Genomic DNA, 27,830 nt, shown 5'->3' on the forward strand with positions numbered 1-27,830 from the left:
ACTATTCTGCCCATAATCTCGTAAAGGCCTTAACTACAAAATTTTCGATTTAGATTTTTTTGCATATTCGGAATTAGGGCATTGTCTCTGATTTATTCTCATTTATTTTTTTTAGCCTAGGAATCAAATAAGTCAGAAAATTATAAATACTTCTTTAATTTTTTTTCATTTTTATATGCAAATTTCGTAGTATGAAAAATGTAGTTAGGGCCTTTACGAGATTATGGACAGTATTAGTATACTACCACCTCCAATGGAACGGGGCTAATATCACAATTGAAAATATGTATGTATATTTGTCGAAAGCGATATACACAATACCAAAATATTTATTTATCGATTAGATCGACATTTGTAGCATCGAAAGTTAAACGACACTCGCAATAAGAGCCCATTTTAAAAATGCTTGTTTTTGACACTTCTTATCGTAGTTATCGCAATCGCGATAGTAATGACATTTATATATCGTCACTTTCAGACCAAAAGCATGTGCAAACATTTGAAGGGTCCAGGGGAAAAACGGCACATGTCCACTTTTTGTCAAAAATAAACTAAATGATGGGGTCTTGTAGTATTTACTGAGCACTATCTGACGGCATCCTTACTTTTATAAAACAAAAATTTAAGCCTTGCTGAAAAAATAAATAAATTGTGTGCTTTCAGTACTAAGTTGTATGGAGAGTAAAATTTTTAAATGCGTTTCTCTCGAAATGAGTGGGAATGGACTTTTGCTGTTTTTTCCCCTGGACCCTTCATTTAAAACTTCTTAATAAGGTCGATTTTCAAAGCTAATCGCTGTCTATATTATCCCAACTAAAATTTTTGCAAATTTCTAGCTATTGCACAACGGAGAATTGCGAACTATGAATGAAGGAAGCAAATAAAAAAAAAATTAATTTCCACATATGTACATCCATCGGTTTTCTCTAAATTGGTTTGAGTGGGCATTTTTGACCTTATTTTCCCGTGGTATCTTTTATTAATTCTAATTTGGTGTAAAATAGCCAAAGAGAATAGTAAATACCAATAAAATACACTCAAAGTGAACAAATGTTAACCGTAATCTAGGAGATGTTATGTGTTCACTGTGGTGTATACGTAATTTGTTTATGCCTAGTATTGAAAATGTGTAGCTACTTGTTTATGATTTTAAGAACTAAAGGTTGGTCGAGAAAAGGTTTAATTTGGAACGAAATTGTCTTTTTATATAAATTTCATTCCAATTTGTGAAAGTTACAGAATGCAACCACATACAAGTGAGCATAAAATCTTCTTTTTCATAGAAACGCATAGTTGTTATAAATTTGGAATTAAATCCAATATTTCTGAATGAATTTCATTCCAATTCAAAATGTTCCTGATCAACTTATCTCAAAGAGAACTGAACGAAGTTGGTACTTCGTACATTTTAATGGAAAGTTTTTAAGCTTTTATTTATAACAAATTATCATAATTTTGCATAAATAAAATTCATAAAAAATAAATACTCTTGTGTTAACTCTAAATGTAAACGTTTTCCACGCGATAAAGCCTTCGATGATATTCCAATTCCATTATCTATTAGGTACGAGCTTGAAATTTAAACTACCTTATCCATTTTTGTAGTCATATAACACATACCATTTGGTATCACTGCGTAATATTATGTTCTATTCCGCAGTAAATAACTTAGAAATGTTCCATCTAACGCATACCTACACTCTACTCTACCAATCGCTACTATTTGTTTATGCCGTCATTTTAGCAAATTTTTCTCTCAAATCTAATTTGTTAAAAGAATAAAAAAAAAAGAAAAACACAACGCATGCCAATGAATGTGTGAACATTTTCTCTAGGATATTTTAATAGTTCATTTTCAATTACAGACACATCATTAGAAAAAGAGAACAATTAAAATATAACAATGTAAATTACATCATCTACAAACGTATTGCGATTGCGAATGTTTGTGAAAAAATAAACTTATTTATGTATACATTTTGATTTCATCTGAAAAATTGAGGCAAAGCACTGCGAGACTGAAGTGCTAAACACCGACACCAACCGACAGTCGACAGTCTTCTTTTTGACTTCGCATGTGCAGTTTACAAAACTTTATCGCAGCCAAAGTAAGCACTTAGCTATAAAGATTACATACATATCGGTTTCTATTGATGCTCTCTATACTCTACACTCTATAAGTTAATATTCAAGGCAAACGCGTTTTTATGATTATTTTTTGAAGTCAAAAACATACGTTTTTGGCTAAAGGTGTGATTCGGTTGATATTTTCATTATCGAGACCCAAAAATAGTTTAAACGATAAGTCGTGGTTCACTGACCCTATTTCCCTCCTAGAGAAGATGTATGTATAATACCTAGATAAATCACTTTTCTGCTCATTGTGAATTTTTCTTTTTTTTTTTTATATTCTATTAAATACCTAACTATACAATGTCATTTAACTGATTATATAATTTTCAATATAAATTACATTTAATGTAGTTTTTTTTCGGCCTAATGGAGTCTTTTGAGTTTGCAGAAAATGCAAATCATGATTCAAAAGAAAAGTATTTATGAACGCGTGTGATAAAAGTGGAGAGACTGCGATATGATAAAATATTTGTTTCAATAGAGTGCCAGCCAGACCCAGGAAGTGTTCCAATATTTTTGATGGGGATAGTTGAATGTCAAATCCAAAATTAGAAATGTTGTTAGTGTAGGCCATAAAGGTTTTTTTTTGTATTTTTTTGTTTTGTATTTTGAGAAATACCTTTCTACCTACATATAACTACTTCATTTTGTGAGATATAAAATTTTTGTTCACCCAGGTATGCAGAACTATCTGGCTTTTTTTGCGCACCCCTACATAGCAATCTGTTGAAATCATAATAGGCAGAGCCGGCATTATTGTTTTTTGCGCCTAGTGCAAAATTGTGGTGAAATAAAATTAATGTGTTCACTATGGTGTATACGTTCTTTTTTTTTCTATTTTTATTAATTACTGTTGTGTATGTAGTTATATTGTGAATATTATTTATGACTTGCATATTGTGTAAACTATACCTACCGACATTTCCTACCTACCTAAAATCATTCATGTAGAAATTTGTAAAGAAATTTTGAAAATTTGTTTTCGTAATAAAATGTTAAGAAAACTGTTCTGTTTATTATTTTCATATATCACACATTTGGTCTGTTTGTGTACTGCCTAAAATAGAAATATTTCTACTTCTTCAACATTTTTAACCCGATTCCTGTTTTCGTAGGTAATCTGAAAATTAGTTTTTGCAAAAGAGAGCGCTTGCGAGAGAACAAACAACTTACCCTTCTCGTTAATTACAGCCTAAAAAATTCCTCGTACAAAAATATGAGTAGGTAGTGTCAAAAACTAAATTACAAAAACAAAGTAGTAAAACAATTTGTTTACAAACAAAGTTGTCAATGTGGTAAAATTGTTGAAAAATATTCTTCAATTTAGAAAAATTCTGTGTATTTAATTCTAATTATTGTATAAATGTGTTCTCAAGCTTATTGAATTTAATTCTTATATCTCTTTTAATATGCAAGCGTTTTGGTAGTGAAAAGTAAATAATGAAATGTGTTTTTGCTTGAGAAAAAGTAGCAATTTTCTGTCTTCAAAGCGTTTAAGTAATTTTGCACAGTTTTTGTTTCTGAGAGGATTTCATTCTCATTCCTTAAAATTTGCCAAATTTCACATATTTTGTCAAAAAAAGAACACAAACAAACCTATAATGTCCTCTGGAATACAGTACCTACAATTTTGAGAATTCGAAGAAATTTAAGTCGTTTTTTTACATATACCTACATCATAGTCATGCAGTTTATAAAAACAAAATAAAAGTGCGCGAACGGATCTTATAATGCAATAACAAAAACAATAAGCTCAAATGTCAATTTTCCAACACAATAAACAAACAAAATACGCTCTAATGCCAATTTTCCAAACACAATTATTGTACCCTGTAATTGTGTGTATGCGAAAAAGAGGTGCAGAGGGAGACTTCTCCAAAAAAATCTGGTATAATTTTATGTCGTTTTTTATTGACGAATCTCATGGCGTTTTTAATTGGCAATCCGGAATTGTTCTTCGATTCGGAATCCCAATTGAACAGTTTTTTTTATTCCGAAGAATCTGAAGTTTGGTGTAAATGTATTGGTTGAGTTTGAAATGTGTCACATATATGTGTATTCGCGCCAAATTTCATTTGTTTTTGTTTTTTGGTCAAGTGTGACATCTGACATTTAAATCTATGAATGTGTGAGTGATTCTGCTTCTGATTCTGTTTTTAAAACCAGAAGAAAAATTCTCTTTTTTTCAGAATCAGAACTGTCAGTATTGCCCAATTGAACGCATTCAGATTGCTTTTTTTGCTTCCAGATTGCCAATTAAAAACGCCATCAGAATGAGATTTGTGAATCTGACAGCTGAAGGGGGGGGGGAGGGGGGTTGAAGAGGAGAATAGTGGAAAAATCTCAGATTTCATGATCTATTTGCGTCTTGAGATTAAAAAAAATGAATCTGAGATTCAAGAATCTGGATTTTTAGCAAGATTCACGCATACACACGCACTTTCACATACACTCCTCTGTTTGACATTTGTCTGAACATTTGTTGTTGTTTTATTTTTTTTTATACGCACAGATTTCGTACACAATTACAAAACTTGATTTCATATTCTATTTGCAGTGGAAAATCTGAAATTTTTACACAAAAATCTCAAAAGTCAATAGAAAACGACATTAATTAAGCTGGTCGAACAACGTTTTCTAGAACTAGAACGAAGAGAAGAATGAAATTTTTCATTTCCATTTTTGTATGGGATTTTTCAGCTATTAGGGTTTACGATTTCGTTCTTATTTTGTATGGGATTTTTAGTTTTGCATCAGCAGCGTACAAGATTTTAATTTTCCAGTCTTTACTCTTTTATTTTGGTTGGACAGTAAAATAGCATTTTCTGAATGTTAATCTTGACAACAACATATCGGTTCGTCACTTTCAGCAGATAAAGTTTGAAAGTTAAATAGTTGTCAAGGTGTTTTTTTGGAAATACACCAGTTTAATAAAATTTTATGTTTTTGTTTTAATATTGAGTGTTTATTTAAATTTTAATTTCGCTATTTGTGTTGGCAAAAAAAAAGATAACCAAATTTATTTCTTATACATTGAAATAGTATCCATTTTTATATTCAAACTTCAGAGCATTTGGGTACTGAAGGACAATTTTTCTTTCTCTGATAGAATTTCATCTCCACTAATTAAATTTTGGCGGATTTCACATTTCTGTACAAAAAGTAATCAAACTGACCTATTGCTGTTATACACTGTGTAACACCCAAAAAATACTCGGGTAGATACATATCACGTTATATAGACGTGATGCACCTACGAAAAGGTAACTTTTATTCGAACTCATAAACAAGATCGGAACATCATCTAAAATAATTGACAGTCATACAAAATATATTTGTTCTGTGTACCGTGATTGATGTGATCACATTTTTATGACTTTTTTGTGATAGCTATTTTGCTATCACTATTCATAAAATAAATATTTGTTTTTGCCAATTTTCAAGGCAAAACACATTTAATTAACAAGCTTGAATTTCTATCTTCAATATTATTCTCATAAAAACATTAATTCCATAGATTTTAATCATTTGGGCTCAGAGAAGCAAATACCTATTAAAACCTCAATTTTTTTTAAATGGTTGAGAGGAATTGCACACTAATAATAAAGATTATTTTCCCATTTAACCCTTTATATTGCAAGATCGTATATTTTAAAAAATAATAAAGTCTTAAATTATAATAATATAATAATTATTTTTTTTAATCAATATTTATTATTATTTACTTATCTATTCCGAAATTCGCATGTAAAAAAATAAATAAAAAATAAATAAAAACAGGTATTCTAGTATAAAAAGTGAGAAAACTATCAAATATCTATTTTTAAACATTTTTTGAACATAAAAAAAAAACTTGTTTTATTTTTATTTCGCTTCGTAACTCATGTGTAAACTTCTTTAATTAAAAGAAAAGGTTCATGAAAAGGTTCAAAAAAAAAGTATAAGATCCATCCATTTTTCAATCTTCCCTCTTTTAAATTCTACATTAAAAATTGTTCTAAAAGTTGAAATTATGCAAAACGATTTAGGGTTGCCACTTCATATCATCGTAGAGGTCTGGGTTAAGAGAAGTAATATTAACATCATCGAGTAGTATAGAGTTGCCTTGCTGAAAATGAGCTGGCCAGGATTTAAAAATAGTCATCTCGTGCATCTAGACTATTGCTAATGCAAATACAAAAACAGAAAACAATGTGCTGATGTGTCTAGATAAAATGTGTAGGTGGCAAAGAGAAATAAAATTCACGACTAGTACGCACGATCTTTCTCTTGCAGTGCAGTTCAAAGTTCATTTTTTGGTATTTGAGTTATTTGAGAAAAAAAAAAAAATAAAATGCAGTTTTATTTGAGTTGCTGTGAATAATGCGTGCGCAAAGTTAAATCAAACTTTAAAACCAATGTGCACTGGTATCTCCTCTTTCATCCCCTCCTATTTTCCTAACTTGCGCACACTGTATGTTTTGTACAACATTTGAAAGGTGGTTATAAACCCATTGGAGTGCGCGATAATAATCGGCCCTAGCGAAATATCCGTCGGAGCGGAAATTTTTCCGATCCTCAATTAATAAAAATAAAATAACCAAATTGTGAACAAACAGCGGATAGAGTACGCATTTCTTAGACCTTTTAGCATTTTCCCACCACTACCATCTTTATCTGAACTAACAGATGGAAATTCCCAGGTTAAATTCCCTGCATTCAACGCAGGTCACCTGAACGCTGAACTTATGATCTGAATTTTTGGAGACTCTGATTGGTCAGATGTCATAAAAAGCTAGGTGGCATTTAGTTACGTTTTTTGACATTTAGTTACGATTTTCAAGTGGAAATTTTTATCTGAAAATTCAGATGGGTGTGTTTGTGTTGGTGAAGTTGGTAAACGTATTAAATGTGCTACACACCAAAATTGAACTTTGTGATTTTAATACAAGTTATATATGGATTTGTTTATATTTCTTTTGTGTTTGGACATTTGTTGAGGTGTAATTGTTATTTGTTGATATGATATAACAATTCATATGTAATTATTATAATTTTTTGTTCTTCCTCCGCATGTTTATGTGCAGAAATGGAATAATGAAAATAAATGAGAAAATAAAAAAAAAACTTAATGAAGTTGGGGACCAAAGCAAAATTAAAAATACATAAGTCGATAGCAGAAAGGGATTTTATGAATCCAACAAAATAATTTTTACAAATAGGTACTGAAGTGATCTCACTGAAAATATTAATAAATAACTCTTTTTTTTACAATCACTTGAACTATTTTTATTATCCTAGAAAAATAAATGTTCTTTTTTTAAAGTCAATCCAAGTAAAGAAAAAAAGTAGATTCTTCGTTAATGCCACCTGAAATTCAAATGATTTTTTGCGTTTAACGTCAAAAAAAAAAATCTGAAATTAAGTTCAGATGGTGCGTTGAACCCGGCCATTAAAAGGAAACGCAATTAAATGTCACTGAACGTAACTGTAAGTCATACAACCGTCTTTAGGGCCATTTTGTTCACTCGAAGTTGAACATAACTTGAGGATTTTTATCTTCAACTTCCCAATTTGCTTTTGTTCACTGAAAGTTGACGTTTCTAACTTTCGATTTTCAGCTCGAGAGTTTATTAACTTTCAGTTTTCTTAACTTCCGGAAATTGTAGAAGTTGAGTAAGCAAACTTGAGAGTTTGGATGAAAATGTCATGTTTTTTATTTTATTTATTGAGAAAAAATTAAATTGAGCCAAAATTTTCCAAATAATATTTATTAATAGCAAATTGGACTGAAGTACATATAATAAACGAAATGGGTTTTATAAGAAGATTTCACATATTATCAAAAGACAAATACTTATATTTCCACTTTCGTTTACACAAATTACTGATTGTTGCATTTTATATTAAGGTTCTGAATATTTTCCAACTGCAGAAATACATACACACAAACATTTGAAAACAAATCGATTTGTATATAATCATTTTTTCTTAGAAAAAAAATGAAATAATTCATGACATTATTTATTATTTACTCAAATTTGACATTTTGTTTGCATTTCAGACTTAAAATTGTCAGATTTTGTATTAGTTGTCACAAATATTCCAAGGATATTTTTGAAACTGGAAGTTGGCCAACTTTTGTTTTTCAAACTCGAGAGTTAAGAAAAAAACAGTGAACAAAATAGATTCTCAACTTTTGTTTTAACTCTCGAGTTAAAGTCAACTCTTGCTTCAAGTTGAGCAATAGTGAACAAAATCGCCCTTAAGACCCCAAAAGTTCAGAAGTTAATGTTGAATTCTTCAAAAATTGTTTACGAAAACTTATCAAAACATTTAATTTCTTTGTTTTTAAGAGGTTAGATTTGTTGTTTCTCACATGAATTATTCTAAGGTACTTAACTACCCCTGAATAAAATGCTTCATTAACGTCATTACAAAAGGTATAATCCGTTTTTGTCATTATACCTTATATCATCTTAATACCAGTCAAATCCCAAAACCGGTTTAAAGCAAATTGTTAAGATGTATCAAATAACACGATGCACACAAATAACAGACAGAATCAGAACGGTGAAGCTATTAAAGATATTACGCAACAATATTAATTTTTGTTTGCTATCAACGATCACGTTCTATAAGTTTCATTCACTCATGATATCAACAAGGTCAGTGGCAGAGTGCTCTATACACATGATAAGAATTCACGCAAGTAATCCAGACAAATTTGTTTTAATTTCGATCGATCAATGAATTTTTCGAGATAACTATATAGTCAGTTGAGTATATTTAGAAAATATATACCTACTCATGTAGATAGTAATAAAATAAAAAGATTACCTATTAGAAAAGAAATATGATTATTATTTATTAAAATCTGAGTTCAACGATATTAGTTTCTATCTTTGATCTTTATAGCATGGTATAGGTCAGTATTGAAATTTTGTCAAAAATCATACTCAGTCTTTGTATACACAACTGGTTGTATAGATAAATTAGAGCAATTATATTTACCGAAAAAGAATGCCAATCAAGCTAATATTCAGAGTTATTATATTTTTTTTTATTTTTTTGAGTATTAGTCGAGTCAAATTAAGCATAAAATATGTCAAATCTCGGAATCCAGGGAAAGTCGATGAATCTGTAAATTAGTATAGGGTTGCATTATTAAAGGGTCAAATAAAAAAGTTTAAACAAAAAATGTCACCGCTCTCGATTACAACTGTTTTTATGGACCGTTTACTGTCATTCCGTACGAAAGCGTTCAATCGGAATTGCTGTCTCATGTTAGATTCTGCTCAAACTCTGTAGGGATGTTCTCTATGACTGTAAGGAAGCAAATCCATTATGATTTAATTTTAAGTTGCGTGGTTTCCCCGCTACCCGCTTTCGAACTTTTGGAAAACGTCAGTTTCATGTTACTATAGTTTTGCGTCTATTGAAGATATCTTTTTGTTTGAAACGGCATTTCAAAGCTTAAGAATAGTAATTTTTTTTAAAAATTTTAAAAAATTACGTAATAATTATCCCTGAATTAAAAACAATTTTTGAAAAACTGGCAATTTAACTGATTTTTCATGGTTTTTGACTGGCTCCAGAGCCTTGGCTATTATATGTAGGAGGCTTATACTTACCAAATATTAAATATATATATTTTTCAACAAAATAAATCTAAAATTAACTTGATATCTTCAATAGACGCCAAACTATAGTAACATGAAAATGACGTTTTGCAAAAGTTCAAATGCTGGCAGCGGGGAAACCACACAACTTAAAATAAAATCATAATGGATTTGCTTCCTTACAGTCCTAGAGAACATCCCTACAAAGTTTGAGCAAAGTCTAAAATGAGGCAGCAATTCCGATTGAACACACGCTTTCATACAGAATGACAGTAAACGGTCCATAAAACTGTTGTAATCGAGAGCGGTGAAATTTTCTTTTTTAACTTTCTTATTTGACCCTTAATAATACAGCCCTATACTAGTTTCACAGATTCATCGACTTTCGCTGGATTCCGAGGTATAAAGCTAATTTGACTCCACTATATCATTTATTTTATTGAAGTTTAATTAAAAAAGAATAAGATTTCAAAAAAAAAAAAAATTAAAACTTAAAAATGTGTTTCCTAAATATAAAAGGAGTTTCATTAGTGAGATGATAGAAACTTATTAATTAATTAATAAATTAAAAATCTATCTTTAAATAAATTTTTGTTTCTATCTTACAGCAGATAAAAGAAGATGTATTCCAGATTATGCCAAGCAGGTGTTACAACAGTAGGAGCATGTGTTGGAGCAGCTTTATCCGTTTGGGCGCTTGAACGAAGAAGTCCAGTTATCAAGGTAATTTTATTTATTACTACAATAACTTACCAAATATATTTTAGCTCCCTCCAAAAAAAAAGCATTCGTGCACTCACAGAAAAAAATAGTTAATATCGGGATGGTTAAAAAATAGTTATTTTTGACTATTTTAATAGTCAATTGAAGTAGGTACTCATATTCTCCAAGTTAACTATTTAATAGTCAATTTTAATAAAATAGTTAATTTGTGAATATTTAAATAGTCAATAAACTGCTATTTAAAATAGGAGTCTTGAATTTAACTATAATTTCTTGGAGTGTAAATTATACTTTAAAGTTGGTACTTTTACATTGTTTACAAATTACAGCTGACAGCTGTTCCAAAAAAAAAATTGTAAAACATTATCAATAACACTATGCACAACAAGGTTTTGGATGAATAAACTATACAATACTTTTCCAAGGGTTTTTGGTGTGCTGAACTCGAATCTGGTTTCAGAAATATTCTATCAGCTCTAGTTTTTGAAATATTTCCATTAGAAAATGCAAAAATACGTTTTTTGGCTGATAGCTCTGGTCCACAAAATTTTACTATTTTTATTATGAATAAACCAAACTATACTTTTGCAATAGTTTTTGGTGTGTTTAACTCGAATATGAAGCCAGAAATATTCTATCAATCTTAGTTCTTGAAATATTGCCGTTAGAATTTGCGAAAAAAACGTGTTTTTTCTGTTTTTGAGGTTATGCTTTGATGTGTGATACCTTATTTCAACATAATTTTTAACGAGTTCTATAAAAACTGTTTTTCTTCTTTGAAAATCTGTTTAAATCTTTCCGATATCTGTTTTATTATCCGAGATATCTTAAGTTTAAGTACGTGTGTTTTGGCTTATTTTATCAATAACGTTATTTCAAACTGCACTAACTTCAAATTAAAATATCTCGGAATATAAAAAAGATATCGCAAAGATTTAAACAGAATTTTAAAGAAGAAAAGCAATTCTTATACAAACCTTCAAAAAGAGTGTTGAAAAAAAATCCCTCACATTGCAGCATAACTTCAGAAACAGGTGTTTTTGCATTTTATTTAGAATATTTCTGAATTCGGATTTGAGCTCATCACATCAAAAACCTTTGGAAAAGTATTGTTTGGTTTATTCATCATACAAAAACTTTAATTTTGTTGTGCAGTGTAATCAATAAAGATCATAGCCGTATTTAGGGGAGGGGTTACAGGGTTTTACCCCCCCCCCCCGAAATTTTTTTTAGAAAATGATGATAAAATATGAACAAATACGAACCACATACTTTTATAATGTACAACATAATGATGGATTGATTTCATATTTTAGTAAGGTATACCTAAATCGAAAATAACTATTTAAGACTTTTCCAAATAAAATATCTGAAAAAAGGATTTTTTTTACATAAAATTCCGATTTGCATGGAATTTTCAACCCTCTAATATCTAATTGGTAACTATGTATAAGTCGTATACACAAAAGTGGATAAACATAAATTGAGTGTCTCTTCTTTTTAAACAATTTGTTTTTGCTAGAAGGGTTCATTTTGTTTTTTTCTTGGGAATGTCATGCTTATAGCTCTATACTAAATAATATGTTAGGGCTTGCGTCGAAACAGCTGAATATAAACAAGAAACGAAATGCTAAAAAAAATTCTTCCTTCAGCCTTAATATTTGAAACTTTCATTTTTAAACGAATATTTAAATCTTAAATGGCGTTAAAGTAAACTATTTTTTTTTTGATTTTTTCAGAACTTCCTAAATAAGGGTTAAAAATTCGATTTTTCTAAATCATATACTTACGTGATATACAATTTATCTTACATAGACATTTAATAAAAAAAAAATTAGTTGAGGTGGAAGATTTCAATCTGAATTCGATATTAAGGCCGTGTGTGAATTGAGTTAAATATTTAGCCAAGGATATAGACACTAAGGTCAAAAAATAAAATTTCTGCTGTTAAAGTTTTATCCTGTTCTGGGGTGCAGACTAAATTTGTATCTTCAGAGAATACATTTTTGATAAAAGGGGTTTTGTGTATGTAAATAAATGTTCAAAATAAACAAATAAATTTGAAAAAATAATTCATGAACGTTGACGAAACATAAAACTCAAACCACAACGCGTTTTGGGAGTTTGAAATTGTAATTTTGCAGCTTAAGAAAACTTTTAAGCCACGTCTAAAATGTATCCATTAAATATTCATCACATGTTGTGTGGATGTCAAACATTTTTCTTTGGCTGAATATTTAACCCAATAAACAAACAGCCTAAGAGAAAAAGAACATTAATTTTTGTTTATTTCTAGATACTTTTTATAGAAACAAAGCATCAGTAAGAGAAAAGTCAATCTTTCATTTTATTGCTGTTTAAACCTTTGACTGTATCTAGTGTTTTACGAAATAGTTTTTTGTATAAGGGCTAGGAAAGCTTATAAAAAATTTGTTTGCTCGCTAACGCTCGCATGTAAAAATATGTAAACAAAAATTTGGTCGGTCTAAGCTAACCCTCCCCGAAAGGAAATCCTAGCTACGGCTATGATAAAGATGTATAATATTCACGCACAAATATAAATAAAACAAGAAACTAAAATACTTTGTTATAAAATCTTATCCGCAGGTGGATTCAATTTCTGCTTTTATCGGCAGCTGCGTATTTAATTTGTAAAAAAAATTGAATTCCAACTGCACAGCAGATTATCTTTGCCAAAAAAAAAAAACACACACACCTACATACATACATATGTCAATAAAAATCAACTAACAAACACAGTGAAAAGAGTGCTTTTTACCGCCAAAACAATTAAGAATAATACCAATTGTACAGTTTAAAATAAATTATATGTTTAAATATGTATATCTATTTTGTTAATTCATTTAAATAACTCAAATTTAATTTCGACATTAAATTCGTTCTCATCTTGTTGTCATGTTAACAATTTCCGAATATGCATTGCAGTTTATTTTTTTTGTGACTATTGTCTCTTTATTCTATAAAGCGAAAAAATGAAATAAATGAAATGAAATGAAATTTTTAATTTGAAATTTCTCGGATCGGTAAATAATAGAAATACATAGATATAAGGGAGAACGGAGCATAGAGGAGTAATAGGAAATGGAATTCTCTTTTTAAAACGATAGATAAATTTGTCAAAAACTTCAATACGAAAGATCTCTAAAAAAACATACGGCCTATAATTATGAGCCTCAACATAGGGCATAAAGGACCAAAAGCACTATGAATGATTTTCTGAACTGTAAAGCAAAATTCAGCAAACAGTAAAAGTTCTCTACGCCCTAGGACAGCTGTCTGCAGTAAAATCTTTGGAATACGAAACCTTTTATACAACACTCCCCGTCAAAATTAACTTCATTATCTTTTTCTATTTCTATGAAAACAAACTCATCGTAAATGTTTAACATGATTAATGTTCAATGCATAGTTTTTTTTTTATTATTAATAGTCTAGTGAAATTAGGATTCAACCTTAGAATGGATGCTTATAGACTAAAATATTGGTAAAAATATGTATTTGGGTTTTCGATTACTTATTTAAAAAGTCTAGATAAATCCCATGTTGGCAAGTCGCGATTTTTACGGTCCAGCTGGGAGGTTCAAAGATACTCTTAGCCTGTTAGAATTCATTATAAGGCTTACCTTTTTTTTGACCTAGATTGAATGTTATTTAAAGTCTTTATCTATGGAAATACTTGCTCAATAGTCCAGTCAAGTTATACTTTTGCTGAGAAATAATTCGCAACTGCAATTCGTACCTAAAATATGAAAGTACACTAGTACAGGAACTAAACCCCCCATTTTCCGAACAAATGTCTGGACGACTTTGGCCGCCATTTTGTTTTGAACAGTTTTGCGACTATCGCTTGTAGTTCGGCTAGTTTTGGTGTTAGAGAAAAATGTTATGAGACAAACTTGTAGTAAATTTTATTTCCCACAAAATATATTTTATAACTTTTTACTCTAAAACCCACCATTTAGGAATTATAATGATTTTCGTAAAATGCTATGCTCACTTTTTTTTTATATGCACCATAACTTTTTATTTTAAACTTTTATCAAAAAATTGTTGTTATAAAAATTGAAGAACTATTAATTAACTATGTTTTTCTCATATAAGGTTTTTTTCTCCGACGTACCGTTCCCTCACTAGAACGAAAAATCAATAAAAAAAATTAGAAAAAACAGGGTGAGGGGAGAGCACGATAACTATGGCGCTGAGATTTGATAACTGTATTTTGTAGAAGGGTTCAATACAAGTATTTTTTACTTTGGGAGGGGGGGTCTATCTAACCCTGTTTAGGCGGGAGGGGAAATTTTCTAAAAAACAACCTAATATTTAAAAAAAATATTAAAAAACAACGGCAACACTAAGAGTTATGAAAGATATTTTTTTCAAAAGCCACAATTAAACGCTTTATTTTAATTTTTAAATAGTGTTTTTAAAATTAATAGTTTTTGAAATAATCGATCTCAAAGTTAAAATTAGCGAAACAAATTAAAAAAAAAAAACATTCAATACTATTTTTGTCATGACCATTAATTTCAATACAAAATTTACTATTAGGTACAATAAAACTACCTTGGCTGATTTTCTGTCAAACACTGAAAACCGTATATTTCATGACTTCTAGTTTTTGAGAAAATTAAAAAAAAAAATACTTTTTTATCAGATGTTCACTTATTTTTTTTTTTTTGCTATTTTGATAACTTTGGCCATCAACAAAAAAGTTGGCAATTTTCTGCTCCACTTAGGGTACGAAAAGTCGTCAGGTAGGCGCCAATGTCAACAGTTTTTTAACTTAAAAGTACCTTGCCTGCCCTGCTTTGCGAGTTCTCAGCATCTCTGTGGTGAGCGTAAAATGTTTTTTTTTTTTTAACGCATAAAGCTCTCAACTAACTCTATATAATAAATACATAAGATCTTTTTTGTTTATGATATTGTTAGTACCAAAGTTATCAATACAGCAAAACAAAATAAAAAATTGTTAATCTGTTTTTTTTTTTGTTTCATTTTTCAATTTTCTCAAAAACAAGAAGGCTTAGAAAATCAGCGAAGGTAGTTTTATTGTAATAGTTAATTTGTATTGAAATTAATGGTCATGACAAAAATAGTATTGAATGTGTTTTTTTTTTTAATTTGTTTCGCTAATTTTAACTTTGAGATCGATTATTTCAAAAACTATTAATTTTAAAAACACTATTTAAAAATTAAAATAAAGCGTTTAATTGTGGCTTTTGAAAAAAATATCCTTCATAACTCTTAGTGTTGCCGTTGTTTTTTAATATTTTTTTTAAATATTAGGTTGTTTTTTAGAAAATTTCCCCTCCCGCCTAAACAGGGTTAGATAGACCCCCCCTCCCAAAGTAAAAAATACTTGTATTGAACCCTTCTACAAAATACAGTTATCAAATCTCAGCGCCATAGTTATCGTGCTCTCCCCTCACCCTGTTTTTTCTAATTTTTTTTATTGATTTTTCGTTCTAGTGAGGGAACGGTACGTCGGAGAAAAAAACCTTATATGAGAAAAACATAGTTAATTAATAGTTCTTCAATTTTTATAACAACAATTTTTTGACAAAAGTTTAAAATAAAAAGTTATGGTGCATATAAAAAAAAAAGTGAGCATAGCATTTTACGTAAATCATTATAATTCCTAAATGGTGGGTTTTAGAGTAAAAAGTTATAAAATATATTTTGTGGGAAATAAAATTTACTACAAGTTTGTCTCATAACATTTTTCTCTAACACCAAAACTAGCCGAACTACAAGCGATAGTCGCAAAACTGTTCAAAACAAAATGGCGGCCAAAGTCGTCCAGACATTTGTTCGGAAAATGGGGGGTTTAGTTCCTGTACTAGTGTACTTTCATATTTTAGGTACGAATTGCAGTTGCGAATTATTTCTCAGACCTCCATACAACCAAATATAATTTGACTGGACTACAATTGGTTTTGTAGCCTAGGAAAACCTGGAAAAAATGTTCGCAAAAGCTAAGTTTTTTTTTCTTAGAAAAACAACTCATCCTTTTAAATAAATGCTAAGTGAAGCTATTTTTTGTGTGAGGCATTTATTTTTTTTTTCTTAATTTCTATAAATACACCTTCAAAATATTCACTGAGGTAGTAATTTTTGTGATCTTGTTTACAGGATTTGACTCTACGGTTTTAAAACAAGCAAATATAATTAAAGTTTGGTTCAAAGGGTAGAATTAGAAAATTAAAGAACTGATAAGAATCAAAGATTCTTAATAAATACAACCATAAAAATGTAATATAAAAGTACATGAAATATAAAATAATCAAAAAAAAATTATTTATAAATATAAACCATGATTTGATTTGTCTTTTTTTTTTTGTCTGTTGTTTTAAAAGGAGAATGGTTCTTGAAAGCGTTCTTCATCTAAATTTCAATTTAGTGTCCCATTTTGATGGGCCCCTTGCGAGTATCAACATCCAACTGCATTTCGACCCTGTTTTAATGTAGGGGGAAGTGGTTACCCTTTGTACACGGTCACCCTTCGTACAGTGAGCATAAAACAAAAATTAAACGGTATTCAAACACGTGCTTACTAGTGTGCATAGAAATAGTAGGCGCCGAGCTGCTAGATAAATTTTGAATCCTAAGTGCAACAGATTCGGTCGCCACAAGACTTTTATTGTTTTTTAGTGCTCTGAGTAATTTTTTTTATATAGGTACGTTTGATGTCATATTGTGATTAAGTTAAGTATGTTTTTGGCTAAACAGTAATGAAGAATTGTTGATTAAAGTGTTAAATTTGTTTTAATTATAAATATTGCAAAATCTCAGTACATTTTTTCAAAAATCGGTTTTTCTGCATTATGTACAGCTTGGGGAGCATTCGTACAGTCAAACATGGTACATGGGCACATTCGTACGGTTACGTATGCTCCCCATTAAATTTTCCTGAGCAGAGTGAAATTTAAACCTTTAAAATTAGTTTTTCGCATTCTATAGTCAATTAAAGCTGCGTTCCTTTGGAAATATTTATCTACTTTTTAGTACTTAAAGCTGCTTTGAACTACTTTTTCAGTATAGCAAAGTAGATCAAAGTAGTTTTAAGTACTAAAAAGTATATATATTTCCAAAGGAACGCAGCTTAAGATAGCTATTTTTAAGTAAATAATAATTTGTTTCAGAATCATGGCGTGAAAAATTAAGTATTTTATTTGCTTTTTTTTCTGTTTTTGTTAAAGAAGAATTTATTTATTTTTATTATATTTAAATGACCTCAGTAAAAATGCAGCACCGCCGCCTCACGGCCTTTTGACCACCGCACCACGTCCGCACCATGATCACAAAATTTCTATTGCGCAGCACCACCGACCGCAGGTGCTAGTGCGGCTGTGATGCGGCGGCCAAGAATATTTTTCTTTAAAAATTCAATTTCTATTTTTACTCGTGGAGTCAAAATTAATTTCTTTATTTAAAAAAAAAATGCTAAGATCTCATGCTTTCCTTATATAAACAAAGTCTGAGTAAAATATGTTGACATTTTTGTTTTGTTAAAGCAGAATTAGAATTAACAATGTGTCAAGTTCAATTAATTAATAAATTATTAAGTAATTACATGTTTTAAAACGCATATTTGGCATTTGACAAATCAAAAGTAAGTCAAATTAACGTTTTTAATATCCTGTACGAATGTACCCCATGTGCTATACGAAGGTACCCCACGGGTGGGGAGGATTCGTACAAAAATCTAATCCCAGTAAAATGGCTATAACTATTTAAGCCTTTGACTTAGAAGCGTAAAATTGTTTGTAAAGTGTAATAATATACATATTACAAATAAAGTCCATTTGCTCGAAGCAGGAGTGAGTATAGATAAATAACTAAAAAAAAATAAGTAACAACTGTACGAAGGGTGACCACTTCCCCCTACATATTTATTTTTGTGTAACTCACACAGTATGTTTTTCTGAAACTAAATAACTACCATTTTTAAATTTAAAATGGTTAACTTATGAGTTGAAGAAAAAACACGGCTAGAAGTATTAACAATGCCGTCTTCACCATAAGGGTACACGGGGCCCGTGCCCAGGGCTCCCATTTTCAGGGGGGCCCCGAAGGAACGAAAATTTCTGTCACACATTTATTCGCAAAACATTTTTGTCGTTTTTATATGGCAAACAAACAATTAAAAAAAGTTTTTTTACACCTATACGGAAAATATATGTTTCAAAAGAAAACAAATTATGTGGCGTTGTATGCGGACAAAATTTTTAATCCAAACGAACAAACCCAAATTCATTTTTCCAAAATATAATAATATAATATTTTTAAAAAACAAGAAAAATATCTTTTTTTTTCCACTGAAAGCTTATTTTAGGCTATGACCTATGAGAACAATAGTGGCGTAGATAACCCACTTTTTTTTTGAAAAGAGAGTTTTTCATAACAAATTGGTCTCTTAATATATATTTTTTTTATACAAAAATAGATTTTTGCTGATTGCTACACTCAAAAATAGATGTGGCACTCAAAAAATAGTTGTTTTAAAAAAACCTGATCTAAAATCTCTTGTGGGTGAAAACTGAATTTTATGGCTTACGCCATTATGTATTGTTCTAATAGCCTCATTTATTTATAATAAAAACAACAAATTCTCTTCCATTATCTACATTCTTCAATGGTTGGCAGTTGGCACCCCCAAACCTTTTTTTCACTTTGAGTTGCGAATTGCTCTCGTATTTGATGATTGACAATGATTGCTCTCGTATTTTATGATTGAAAAGTTTTAAGCAATTTTTCAAACTGAAACTTATACGGGGTATAATTTATTGACAGTATAAAGAGTACAATTATTGGCAGTGACATAGATTGATGTCCCAAACCCAAAAGGTACATACTTTATATGGAACGATATATTGGCACTCCTTTTTAACCAGCCAAAAGGGCCCCAAATTCTTGTCTGCCCAAGGGCCCCAGGCTAGTTAAAGACGGCCCTGAGTATTAAATCCGTAATTTGTAAAAAAAAAAACAATGAAAATTATATTTGAAATATTTTTTCTGTCATCTCAAAAAAAATTTCTTTTTGTTTAAAAAAAATCCACATTTCATGGCCTTGAAGTCAATAATTAGTATCTATACTCCTCCTTCTGTGCTATTTAAGAAATGAATAACATTACTATACAATAAATGAATCACATATTTTGTATACCATTCTTTTCTAAGAAACTTTTCCTTTCCAGTTTTTTTAAACTTTGTTTAAGTAAAATGAAATCACCCACTTTACCTGTATTTTCGAACCCACTTTTTCCCATTTGCTATCATTGTCACGACATGGTTTTTCAATTGCATCACTTGAAAATCTTAATATTTTATATTAAAACTAAACACATGATCATTGGATTAATTAAAAAGGTGTACACTATGGCGTATGCGTACTTTTTAAAAGTTTTTTTTTATCTTTTTGTTTGTGTACAGTATAAATATATCTGTATATCACTGTATATTATATCTAAACAATTATAATAGTCAATCAACATTTCAAGCTTTTTTTTATTAATTTTTTTTGTTAAGTGTGAACTCTTGATTTATTCATAAATGTTTCATATTTCAGGTTGACAATGCTGCAGTTGTCCCACCAAAACGCAAACGCACACTTCCACCACGTAGTGAACAAATCAAATCAATTCAAAGTGGTGAAGAATACGATGTACTTATTATTGGTGGAGGTGCAACTGGAGCTGGATGTGCACTAGATTCTGTGACGAGAGGTTTGAAAACTGCACTTGTTGAGGCGGACGATTTTGCGAGTGGTACTTCATCCAGATCAACGAAACTTATCCATGGAGGTGTTAGATATTTACAAAAAGCTATCCTTGGAGTAAGTATAATCTTCTACTGGCCCTTATTAACCTTTTCTGAATATTTGTTATAATAAAATGTAATTTTATTTTAAATAGTTAGATTACGAACAGTATCGAATGGTGAAAGAAGCCTTGGCAGAGAGAGCGTCTATGCTAGAATCCGCTCCTCATTTGGCTCATCCACTTCCTATTATGCTTCCAGTTTACCAGTAATTTTAAAGAAACAAGAAAATTTATTTTTAAATAACAAAGCTTGTATTTAACTTTATAGATGGTGGCAGGTTCCATATTTCTGGGTTGGAATAAAAGCTTACGATTTTGTTGCTGGTGACAGAAACGTTAAAAGCTCATATTATCTTTCCAAAAAAGATGCCTTGGAACTTTTCCCCATGTTGAAAAAAGATAAATTATGTGGAGCTATTGTTTATTATGATGGTGAGTTTTTTTTTACTGAATTATTTTTAAATGATAGATAAATTTTGTATTTTACTTATTTTTTTAATTTTAAAATTTTTCAGGTCAGCAAGATGATGCAAGAATGGCTCTTGCTGTAGCTCTTACAGCTGCTCGACATGGTGCAGTCGTTTGTAACCATGTCGAAGTATTAAAACTTCTAAAACAACCTGATGCTAGCGGAAATCAGGTTTTATGCGGTGCCGAACTCATCGATCACATATCAGGCAAGAAATTCACCGTTAAAGCCAAATGCATCATCAATGCAACTGGTCCATTTACCGATTCCATTCGTAAAATGGATGACCCCACTGTCAAGACCATATGTTGCCCAAGTTCAGGAGTACACATTGTACTCCCTGGCTATTACAGTCCCGACCAGATGGGACTGTTAGATCCAAGTACCTCAGATGGTAGAGTTATTTTCTTCCTACCATGGCAAAGACAAACAATTGCCGGAACAACAGATTTACCTTGCGAAATTACGCACAATCCCAGTCCCACCGAAGACGAAATTCAATTTATTTTAAGAGAAATCAAAAATTATCTTAACGCTGATGTTGAAGTTAGGCGAGGTGATGTCCTCTCAGCTTGGAGTGGAATTCGTCCACTAGTTTCAGATCCAAACAAGGAAGATACTCAATCACTGGCTAGAAATCATATTGTACACGTAAGCCCCTCAAAGCTGGTGACCATTGCTGGTGGCAAATGGACAACATACAGAGCAATGGCAGAGCATACACTTGATGCAGCTATCAAAGGTAAATATTTATATACAGATTTTAAACTTTTGAAGGTTCTAAAAAAAAACTTTAATTTCAGCATGTAACTTAAAACCGGAAAGAGCTGAAGCTGTTACATCGTACTTAAAAATTGAGGGTGGACAAGGTTGGACACCAACCATGTACATTCGGTTGGTGCAAGATTTTGGCTTGGAATGTGAAGTTGCCCAACATTTGGCCAAATCTTATGGTGATCGAGCCTTTGCTGTTTCAAAGATGGCTTCGTTGACTGGCAAAAGATGGCCTATTATTGGTAACAAAATTCATCCTGAATTCCCCTACATTGATGCCGAAATCCGTTATGGTATTCGTGAATACGCTTGCAATGCTGTGGACATGATTGCTAGGAGACTTCGTTTGGCCTTTTTGAATGTTCAAGCTGCCCAAGAAGCTTTACCTGTTATTATTGACATTATGGCTGAGGAACTTAAATGGTCAAAGGACCAAAAACAAGTAAATATTTCAATTGATTTTTCTTTGATAAATTGATTGATAAATATTTATTTTTATTGTAACAAATAGGCTGAAATGAAACGAGCTGTCGATTTTCTTGCAAATGAAATGGGACAACATGTTAACAGACAATCAAAGGATAAGATCCAAATTAAGCTTTCCGATGAAGAACAGAAGTTGTACGTTAAGCGTTTCAAGTTGATTGACAAAGATAACAAGGGATACGTTTCCATCACAGATATTCGTCGTGCTATGAAGGTAAACTTTTGATAGTTGTTGCATTAAACAATTTAACTGTGATACAAAAAGTTATCTAAACAAAACAACTTAAACTTAAAACAAACCTTTTTTTATAGAGTTTCGGAGAAGCTGAAGTATCAGGAGAACAATTGCATGAAATTCTTCGCGAAATCGACACAAATATGAATGGACAAGTTGAACTTGATGAATACTTACAGGTAATTTAATTAATAAATATAAACCGATTTTGTTTTGTTAATTTTACGAGGTCATTCTATAAGGCAAGGTGCAAATAAGAATGAAATATTTATTTCAATTTTTAAACCCTGGAAAATTTAAATCGAAATTTTTTTCTGTCGCTATAACTTTTTTCGGTTTTAATATTTTATTTTAATATGAAATTTACGTAGAATTTTCCGAAGAACTCGAATATTGTATTCACAATTCTTAAAACATATGTTGGCACCATTTAATGATAATGTTTTGCCAATACCTTTTTTTATTTTTAAAATTTGTCCAGCCAAATTCACACCCGTGTGCAAACAGAGGATTTAAGTATATTACAACTTATTTAATTTTATACTTTGACCCAGTTTCTTTATTGTTTATTTATTTTTATTGAGATCTAAGGACCCCATTTGCAAAATTTCAACACTACCAGCAACAGCTATATAAATTTCAAAATCACTAAATCGGTATCAAAAGTAGACTTGTTTACAGTGCCGGATTAGCCTCAAGGCAAACTAGGCAGCTGCCTAGGGGCCCCACTTCAGCTAGGGGCCCCTCGCCCTGACTACGAAACAACAAAAATTTCTTGGAGTTGGACCTTCAATAAAAATCAGCATTACATTTGTATTTTTTCGGTATTTTTGATTAGGAAAAAATGGAAAATCAACCCAGAAAATAGGAAAACAGTCAGCTCAAAATATACCACGTTTAAATACCAAAAGTTCTTTTTACAACATTTAAAATCAAAATTCATCATATTTATACAACAAATTAAAGAAAAACTACTTCTTCCCATGTGCTTCACCCTTAATATTTAAACTGTAAATCTCTTCTTAAAAAAAACATTATTATTACCTACTGGTCTATTCGAATATTTTCCAACGACATCGAACCAGAGTTTAGCAACGAGATGGTGCCATTCAAGCTCTTCATGTTGCATTCAGAGGATATGTCAGAAAAATCTGAGATTGTGCATGCAGAGAAGTTACTCAAAATAATATTAGATAAAATTGTCCAATAAACGTTCCCAACTTGTATTGTAGCTTAAGAATCTACAGAAGTTTGATGATTTCTAACGTCTGCTTCTACACGAAGATTTTGGAAAAGAAATTGGTATCGTTTATATTGAATAGCTATATTGTTGTTAATTTTAACAAAAAATGACAAAGGTAAGATTTATTAACAATAAAATTATCTAAAAAATAATATAAAAACCAATTCCGTGAGTTAATTAAATAAAATTGTATAGTTGGTCAAGGTGCGGGTTTGTCTCGCAAGGTAGGAGCAAAATGGAATTTTTTCATATATCTGACGACGTTTGTTGGGGTAGTATGAAAATTATAAAATTTTATTTAATCAACTCACGTAATTGGTTTGTATATCATTTTTTAGGATAATTTTATATTTAATAAATCTTACCTTTGTAATTTTTTGTTTATTTGAACAACAATATTCAATAAAAACGATACCAATCTCTTTTCCAAGATGGCGGCTGGTCCCGACCATAAACAAAAAATACCAAGACTGGAAACTCCGCGGTCAACTGACGTTTGCCTACAAGCTGCGAGGTGTGGTGAATGTCGTGAACCTATCGTTGTGTTCGTGTCAAATGTGTGGTGAATGTCGTGAATCTATAAATGTGTGCATGTTAACGTCATTTACCAACGTGGTGGCTTTCACATATATTCACAGACAGCACTGTACACAAAAGGGTTTCGGGGGGAAAGACGTACGAAATTTTCCAGTCTTGGTATTTTTTGTTTATGGTCCCGACCTCCTGTCAGCCAAACAAATTAATTTTTATGATAAGGACAACCAGCGAAACACATTCCATGAAAAAAATTTTGAAAAATGTGATTTCATGCCTCATATTTTGAGTAATTTTCCTTGGCTATAATAATAAAATCAAAATTGAAACTTTTTCGTATGATTTCTCTTTCCAGTTTTATAATGAAACCGTAATGCCGACTTATAAAGAGTCGATTTTCGCCGTGCGGCGAAGCTTTTCGGCGTCAGTCGAGTTGTGTGAACGTAAGCCGTACGCGACTAAAGTGACAATCCCCATACTAGAGTCCTAGTCGACTTTAGCCGTGAGACATATCATGTGGCTAAAATCGACTCCTGAAAAGTCGGCATAGGTATACCTACTTATACCTTTTGAGTCTAAGATATTTTCTAATAACTTATAGTTAATAAAAATTATCTGTGAACCATCAAGTTGCTAAAATTTTTTTGTTGAGGTATCACTGCAATATTTATTATAGTTATTTCAAAACTTTTAGTTTACATTTATAAAATGACATGATAGGACACCAGATTATATCTGATTAGTCTCTAGTAAGTTACCTGCACACATTTCTAACCTAACTTAAAAATAGCTTATGATATTGAAAAAGCATCGGAAAAGGGCCCAAGAATTATTTTGCCTAGGGGCCCATGACATGGTTAATCCGGCACTGCTTGTTTACTAAGTAAGTGATTAAAGTAGAAGCAACTTAAAGGGTCACTGGGGCGTATGTGTAACTTTTTTTTATTATACATAGATAAATCTGATTGCAGATTGTTCATTTAGAAAGTATACGATCAAACAGACGTTATAACATTGTTTGGCCGATTCTAAAACCTTTCAAATAGTTGAGTTGGTCTTGGTCATGTGCCCTGTCAAATTGGTATAGAGTTTTACTTAGGACTTCGTAATTGTTGAAACCTAAAAATTTCAACCAATTTTGAGATTTGGTGTCTTTTCAAATAGGTAAATTTTGACTAAATTGATTTTTGTTCTGATTTTGGCATTTTCTCTTCTGTCAGATCTCTACATTTTGTAATTTTTTTTTTTTTTTTTTTTTTTTTTGAAGAAAATGAATTTAATTTTTAATGGTGACAATTTGTTTCGTGATTTCGAGAACGGTGAATACCGTGAAGTTGTACGACTTTTGTGGGACCTTTTTAGGTTTTTAACAGAAATGTCACACGGAGCTTAAAGGGGTTAAAATTTTCTATTTTAAAAGGCATCTTTAAATTTAATGGATTTCGAATAAATTAGGGATTAATTAATTTAATAATAAAAAACTTTACAAATTTAATTCAAGTCATTTGAAAATATTACTTTTAGATGATGTCTGCTATCAAAACCGGAAATGTGGCGTACTCAAGATTTGCAAGAATGGCCGAACTGGAGGAACAAAAACACGAAGCCGATAACCTCAAAGTAAAAATAAGCGTTGACCGCTCTGGTGGTGGTCTGTAAAAGTCTAAACACATTTGTTTTTTTGTAAAAAACTAGTTAACATCTATTTTGATCGTTGTATACTTTACACCGTGTTCTTTCACATTTTTTTACCCTAAGAATTAGAATTAATTTATATTAAATTATTAAAAAAAGCGCAAAATTATTTAAAGAAAAAAGCAATAAACATATTCATATATTTATTGGTTTGAAATAATTTGCAATATTTCATTTGTTTCAAATCTTCGATGTGTGTGCATGCATTATGGGTTATAATATTTTCATCAATTTTTTTACCATTATTATTATTATACCTACTCATCATTTTGGGCCATTCTTAATTCTTTATAAGAAAAGAGAAGATTGGGTTATATACATTTTTGTAAATTATATATCGTCATTCTAATACGTTATCCGCAACTAATAAAACGTTAAACAAGTCAAAAAAAAACTTTGAAAGTTTCCAGCGAAAGTTTTACTCTCGCCCGTTCCAGTAATAAATATATTCTCAGTGAGTTCTATAACTTTGGATCCTATTTTTTTTTTTTAATCCCGAGAGAGACTTATTAGTTTGACGAAATAGATGTTATTTTCAAAATAAATCATTTTTCATACAGGGCTTTTATAAGTAACAGCGGGCGTTAAAATTGCTTTATATTTTTCATCTTGCTGCGTGTAATCTTCTCAACTCCACTTCGAATCACACTTCGAATCACAAGTGAGAAAGATAATATTTTGAAATATTGTGTATCATTGATTTAGAAAGAATGTATATGTTTTGTTCTAACAGTAAATATTTTTCTCCTATTTAGGCGGAAGCAGCTGCTAGATACTTAAAACCGGCGAGTCCTAAAGTTTAAATGACCAAACTAACATATGTCTACATATGTGATGTAAATAACATGATCTACCTGCCGTATAACCTTTGTATAACCAACAATTTTATTGAAGTAATAATTATTATTCCCCTTATTATTTTATTATAATTTTATTTGTAAATTATGTTATTTTGTTTCTCCTTAACTGTACCTAATTAACATTTTTATTTTTTGTTCTATTGTGTACCTAATATAAAATAAAAAAAAAGAAAATAGTTCTACTTTTGTTAAAGTAAAGTTGTTTGTTTCAATTATAAGATTATTATGGATATTTGATGATTTTGAATTGGTAAGTACACACAATACCTGATCCGAAAATCATAGAAAATTTAAAACAAACAATATTTAACTTTATACAGTATGGGACAAAAGTAATGTCATATTGTGAAGGTACCATCCTTTTTAGCTAATATTATTAAACTTAAAAGATCTTTTAATCTGGCATTGAAAACCTGGGCCTAAGAGTCATAAATTTTTTATCTTCAAACAAACTTTTCATGAAAACATGGCTCGTTTATTTTATTTCTAGCAAAATGGTGATCAATTTTTTTATAAAATTACTTTTGTTCCAGCCTCTGTAATTAATGTCGTTTTCTTTCACTCTATGAAGGAGTACTCTAAATGTTTACTCCTTTTTCTGGAGTGAAAGAACATAATGAGAGTAATTTTTTTTTTGTAATTGTGTGTGTGACAAGGCAAAAATGGATAATTTCCTTGAAAAAAATAGTGATAACAGGCCTAGGGAAAAAAATTTATGAATTGAAAAAAAAAAAAAATTAATATTAATAACATATGAAGCATAATAAGCGTTCGTTGATAAGTCTGCTTCTACACGAAGACGCAAGGCGCAGAAATTATCTTCGAATTTGCTTTTGATTTTCGTTTCGGTGCGTCGCGCGCTCTACACGTAATGTTTTTTTGAAGACGCAAATTTGACAGCTATTTTCTTTGGTTTTATTTTGTTCTTGTTTTCGTATGACGACGAAATAAAGTAGAGCAGAACAGCAAATAAAGAACAAGATCAAAGAGAAACGTCAAAAAGAGTCACAAATTTTTTTACCGGAGACTCACGGTAGAGATTTCCTTTCCTTTTTTTCGAACTTTATTTCTCCCTTGCTCTTATGTGCGTCTCGCGCTTTGCGTCTTCGTGTAGAAGAGGACTTAGTTTTACTTTTGGTATATTTTTCATTATACTTCTGATCGGTTTTTTTTCAGCCTAATTGACACACACCTTTAGTTTGATAATTGTAAAATAAAAATATCCCATCATCGCA

The 27,830-nt window shown here is 30.5% G+C and overlaps 1 protein-coding gene across 3 annotated transcripts; it reads left to right on the top strand.

Moving 5' to 3' along the window:
* The first annotated feature begins 1,960 nt into the window (after positions 1-1,960).
* Positions 1,961-26,742, top strand: LOC129919936 (glycerol-3-phosphate dehydrogenase, mitochondrial-like). 3 transcript variants are annotated; one of them, XR_008773146.1, is made up of 12 exons: positions 1,961-2,108; positions 10,343-10,457; positions 20,047-20,313; positions 20,393-20,505; positions 20,568-20,731; positions 20,815-21,510; positions 21,572-21,984; positions 22,054-22,242; positions 22,341-22,442; positions 25,565-25,660; positions 26,296-26,396; positions 26,469-26,742. XR_008773146.1 is itself a non-coding variant. In XM_056001053.1 (11 exons), exons 2-11 carry the CDS (start codon positions 10,356-10,358, stop codon positions 26,536-26,538), a joined length of 2,190 nt encoding a protein of 729 aa, XP_055857028.1. In that variant the 5' UTR covers positions 1,961-2,108; positions 10,343-10,355; the 3' UTR covers positions 26,539-26,742. The 3 variants fall into 3 exon arrangements, 1 of the variants encoding a protein (XP_055857028.1); XR_008773145.1 differs by having other exon boundaries at positions 26,491-26,742; XM_056001053.1 differs by lacking the exon at positions 26,296-26,396 and having other exon boundaries at positions 26,491-26,742.
* The last annotated feature ends 1,088 nt before the right edge of the window (positions 26,743-27,830 follow it).

Source organism: Episyrphus balteatus, chromosome 1, assembly GCF_945859705.1.
Source record: "Episyrphus balteatus chromosome 1, idEpiBalt1.1, whole genome shotgun sequence".
In the NCBI taxonomy this organism is placed as follows: Eukaryota; Metazoa; Arthropoda; class Insecta; order Diptera; family Syrphidae; genus Episyrphus; species Episyrphus balteatus.

Excerpts from the sequence above, each read along its gene's own strand:
- LOC129919936 (XM_056001053.1), top strand. The coding sequence starts at position 10,356 with ATGTATTCCAGATTATGCCAAGCAGGTGTTACAACAGTAGGAGCATGT. Across the intron at positions 20,732-20,814 it reads AGCTATTGTTTATTATGATG|GTCAGCAAGATGATGCAAGA; the intron begins GTGAGTTTTTTT and ends AAAATTTTTCAG. Across the intron at positions 22,243-22,340 it reads ATATTCGTCGTGCTATGAAG|AGTTTCGGAGAAGCTGAAGT; the intron begins GTAAACTTTTGA and ends CTTTTTTTATAG.